Genomic DNA, 2,220 nt, shown 5'->3' on the forward strand with positions numbered 1-2,220 from the left:
TTACCTTCTTCTAACGCATAATTATGAAGTATTTTATACAAAATACGTGTTATGTGTATATTTTGTTGTTATATATGTGAATGTATATTCACTTTCTTCTATCTCGTAGATATGATTTATTCTCTATGAAATACATGCTATTTGTATGTGTCTCATCTGTTGATTGGAATATGTATTTAATGAGAATGCTATACAGGTTTTAAACTATGTATAAAAATATATATTTTTATCTACTAATACGTTGGGTAGAACATGGGTAGATAGTTGATGTGTGATAAACAGATGAGAGGTCTCGATGTTGTTGTTGTTGATCTAGTTATTCAGCGGAGTATGGATAACGACCATAGACTCTTTCTAGACAGTCCTGTGGAACGCTAGCATAAAATAAAATATTTTTGTAGTTTTCTCTTATGTAAAGTAAAAAAAAAAGTAAAATCTTTTTGGGGTTTTTCTTTTATGGAAAAGTAAAGGAAAAATACAATAAATTATAAATAAATTATTTTTTGGAGTTTTCTTAAAATAAGTGAGAAAGAAAAAAATTTAAATGCCTAGAGAATCTGGATTAAGCATGCCAAGTCGTCCTAGAAAATGTAAGAACTTGGATTCATCCAGAGCTTTCGTGAACACATCTGCAGTCTCTTCTTCTGTAGGAACACAATGAAGCTCAATATGACCTTTTTGAATATCATCTTTAAGGAAGTGATACCTGATATCAATGTGCTTGGTCATTGAGTGGTTGACTGGATTGTGAGAGATTGCAATTGCACTCTTAGAGTCACAATAGATTGGGATCTGTTGCATTCTGAATCCATAATCTCTCAGTTGTGTTTGCATTCAGAGCACTTGAGAACAACAGCTAGAAGCAGCAACATATTCAGCTTCAGCAGTAGAGGTTGAAACACAGGTTTGCTTCTTTGAGGTCCAGCTGACCAATCTGCCTCCTAAGAATTGACAGCTACCAGTGGTGCTCTTTCTGTCGAACTTGCATCCTCCATAATCTGATTCAATAAAGGTTTGAAGATAGAAGTTGCCTTTAGCAGGATAGAATAGACCCATAAAAGCAGTTCGTTTCAGATATTTGAAAATTCTTTTGACTTCTATGAGGTGTGATTCCTTTGGATTGGCTTGAAAGTGTGCACACAAACATGTTGAAAACATGATGTTTGGTCGACTAGCTGTACGGTAGAGTAATGAGCCAATCATTCCTCTGTAGTGCTTTTGTTCTATAGATTTTCCATCAAGGTCTGAATCAAGCTTGTAGAAAGTAGACATTGGTGTCTTTGCAGTTGATGCATTCTCCATGGCGTATCTCTTCAACAGATTTTTGATGTACTTCTCTTGACCAATGAAGATTCCCTTAGGAGATTGACGAACTTGTAGACCTAGAAAGTAGTTGAGCACACCCATTATACTCATTCTAAAATTTCATTTCATCAACTCAGCAAACTCATCACTAAGGTCCTTGCTGGTTGAACCGAATATGATGTCGTCGACGTAGATTTGTATGAAGATCAGATGGTTGTTGTGGATTTTCCTAAATAGAGTGGGATCAATTGAACCTCTTTGAAACTTGGAATCTTCTAAGAACTTGGTGAATGTTCCATACCATGCTCTTGGGGCTTGCTTCAATCCATAGACAGCCTTTTGAAGCTTGTAGCAATGGTTCGGGAACTTTGGATCTTCGAATCCGGGAGGTTGTTGAACATAGACATCCCTATCAATTTCTCTGTTCAAGAATGTGCAGTGCACATCCATTTGGTAGACCTTAAAATTCGTGTGTGCAGCAAATGCCAAGAAAATCCTAATTGTTTCTATTCTTGCAACAGGTGTAAATGTTTCATCATAGTCTATGCCTTCTTGTTGCGAGTAGCCTTTGACAACCAGTCTGGCTTTGTTCCTAATGATGATTCCATCTTCATCACTTTTGTTCCTGTATACCCATCTTGAACCAAAAACTGATACTCCTTCTGGTGATGGCACTAAGTCCCACACGTTGTTGTGTTCTAATTCAGCTAACTCTTATTGCATTGCATTTACCCAATCTGCATCTTGTAGAGCCTCTTTGATTCCTTTAGGCTCTATCATGGATAGAAAGCTTGCATATAGACATTCATTCTTGGTTGTTGAACGAGTTACTACTCTAGGATCTAGATCACCTATGATTTGATTGACTGGATGATCCTTTGTCTATTTTGTGAGGTGAGCTTCCCTTTGGATTTG

At 36.6% G+C, this 2,220-nt stretch overlaps 1 protein-coding gene across 1 annotated transcript; it reads right to left on the bottom strand.

Moving 5' to 3' along the window:
- Nucleotides 1–834: 834 nt before the first annotated feature.
- On the bottom strand, nucleotides 835–1,407 carry LOC128133360 (uncharacterized mitochondrial protein AtMg00810-like). The gene has a single exon (XM_052770755.1). It carries the CDS (start codon nucleotides 1,405–1,407, stop codon nucleotides 835–837), a length of 573 nt encoding a protein of 190 aa, XP_052626715.1.
- Nucleotides 1,408–2,220: the final 813 nt, after the last annotated feature.

The sequence above is a fragment of the Lactuca sativa genome, chromosome 4 (genome assembly GCF_002870075.4).
Source record: "Lactuca sativa cultivar Salinas chromosome 4, Lsat_Salinas_v11, whole genome shotgun sequence".
Lineage (NCBI taxonomy): Eukaryota > Viridiplantae > Streptophyta > Magnoliopsida > Asterales > Asteraceae > Lactuca > Lactuca sativa.